Here is a 1,962-nt window from a genome sequence, read left to right as displayed (position 1 = left end):
AAACCCACCAGTCACTCACTGGGAGAAAGATGAGGCTGTCTATTCCCCTAAAGATTTACAGCCTCAGAAATCCCACACAGTGTTGCTCTGACCGCTGCATTGCTTCCAACTCATAATGACCCCATGTAGTGTTTCTAAAACTAAATCTTTACAGAAGCAGATAGACAGCCTCATAGTTCTCATGCTGAGCGACTGCTGGGTTTGAACCACTAACCTAGTGGTTGGCAGCCTACCATCTGACTCACTGCTCCACCAGGCTCCTTCTTATTGTTGTGAAAGTTACTGTCCTGACAGAGGTCTGGTGGTCAGGGCAGCAGTGTGGCCTGGCGTACAGGGTGTTGTTGAACATATGTCTTCACGTGCTGTTACATGGACTTTGTGACGCCTGACTGGCCACACTGAATCGTTCTCTCCACTTCAGGAATAGAGATCATTTCTGCCATCATCTTACGCATGAGGGCTTACAGGGAGAGTGGAGATGCCCCGTCTGGGGGATGTCTATGTATAGACTCAGAAACCACCCCACCTGGGCCTCCACACCTGAATGCTGAGGCCCGAGGGGGTCTTGTTTAGGGGCGCAGGTGGCATGGGCCACCTCAGGTGGGAAAGGTGGGCTGAGGGGGTTGAAAGGAGAGCGACTTCAGTCTCTTTGTGTTTGGGATACGCTCATCTTGCTGTGTTCCCTGCAGAGTTCGTCCTAGGTAGGCAGCCTTGGGCAGGGGGCACACAGCGAGCACAGCATTTTAGCTCCCAGATCACAGGCCTGCTCTGAGGCAGAGATGGGAGAGGCTTCCTGGTGGATGGTGGATGCTGACTAGACAAAACTGAGCAAAGGCCCTGGTTTGGTGGGTATGGGGGTGGGACTTGGCAGTGGGCTGGGATGCGTGTTGGAGGGCTTGGCTGAAGAGGGGGCCAGAGGCTCTCCTCAGGGGGACATCGTTTGAGGGAAGAAGGGCCCTCTCCTTGTTTTGATGGCTCTTTGTGCTTCAGGCTTGGGGAAGCTGATGGTCTGGGGGTGAGGGGCATCCCAGGGGGCTAGGATCTCGGTGTCCACTGAGGCCTGCTTTGTTTCCATTCCAGATGAGATGGACCAGACGCCCCCCATGCGCCCCGAGTGCCTGGTCTCAGGGATCCGAACCCCGCCTGTGAGGCGGAGTAGCAAGCTGGCTACCCTGGGCAGAATCTTCAAGCCATGGAAATGGAGGAAAAAGAAAACCGAGAAACTGAAGCAAACAACATCAGGTGAGCCCCACGGGAGGTCGGAACTGTTTTTGGGGTTGTGTGTTGTGTCCACCTACGCCCACTCCCAGGGAGACAAGACTGTGTGCCTTGTGGTCTCTGATGACCAGGAGTCGCCAGCCACCCCCCAGGCTTCATTCGGCCACCCCAAGGGCTGGAAGGAATCAGTCCCAGGCAGCCTGCCACCCACTCACCACCCAGCCCATGGGGGGAGCTCAAGCTTTGAAGTGCAAACAGGTTACCTGGAGATGTCATTGAAACAGACCCAAGGCAAGTGGGTGGGGCCGAGACACTAAAGTGGGCCATCCCTGGATGACTACATCCTGACCCTCGCTGCCCAAAGCTCTCTGCAGGAGCCGCTAGCCACCTGGGATGGCCTTAGGGGCTGCCACCAAATGGACCTTTGGGTCCCACCCCAGAGATCCCGGTGGCTGATGTGGCCTTGGGTATGGAGTCGTGGTCAGGGCCTGGGTCTGCTTGCACATGTGGAGGAACTGGACTGGGCCAGGCTGGAATGATTTTAGGGCTGTACCCATGGACCAGGTGGAGCTGGGCTGGGGTGGTGTCGGATCCCAGCAGTGTCTCAGCTCCCAAGATGGTTGAGGAATTCACGCTCTTGGACTTTTCTCTTCAATGGAAAATGGGGCTTTCCTAAAACCCCACAACTTAGTGTCCCCTGTTGTTGTTGTTGTTAAGTGCTGTTGAGTCAATTCTGATCCATAG

The 1,962-nt window shown here is 55.5% G+C and overlaps 1 protein-coding gene across 1 annotated transcript in view; it reads left to right on the top strand.

The window, feature by feature from the left end:
• Positions 1-1,962, top strand: part of PHACTR3 (phosphatase and actin regulator 3) — a 247,910-nt gene that overhangs the window by 156,547 nt on the left and 89,401 nt on the right. The window contains exon 2 of the mRNA XM_006839300.1: positions 1,081-1,242. Coding sequence (XP_006839363.1) covers positions 1,081-1,242 — 162 coding nt within the window. The remainder of the gene's footprint in view (positions 1-1,080; positions 1,243-1,962) is intronic.

Source organism: Chrysochloris asiatica, unplaced genomic scaffold (assembly GCF_000296735.1).
Source record: "Chrysochloris asiatica unplaced genomic scaffold, ChrAsi1.0 scaffold00023, whole genome shotgun sequence".
Lineage (NCBI taxonomy): Eukaryota > Metazoa > Chordata > Mammalia > Afrosoricida > Chrysochloridae > Chrysochloris > Chrysochloris asiatica.
The sequence above is the reverse complement of the archived record's forward strand: the minus strand, read 5'-3'. Positions and strand labels throughout refer to the sequence as shown.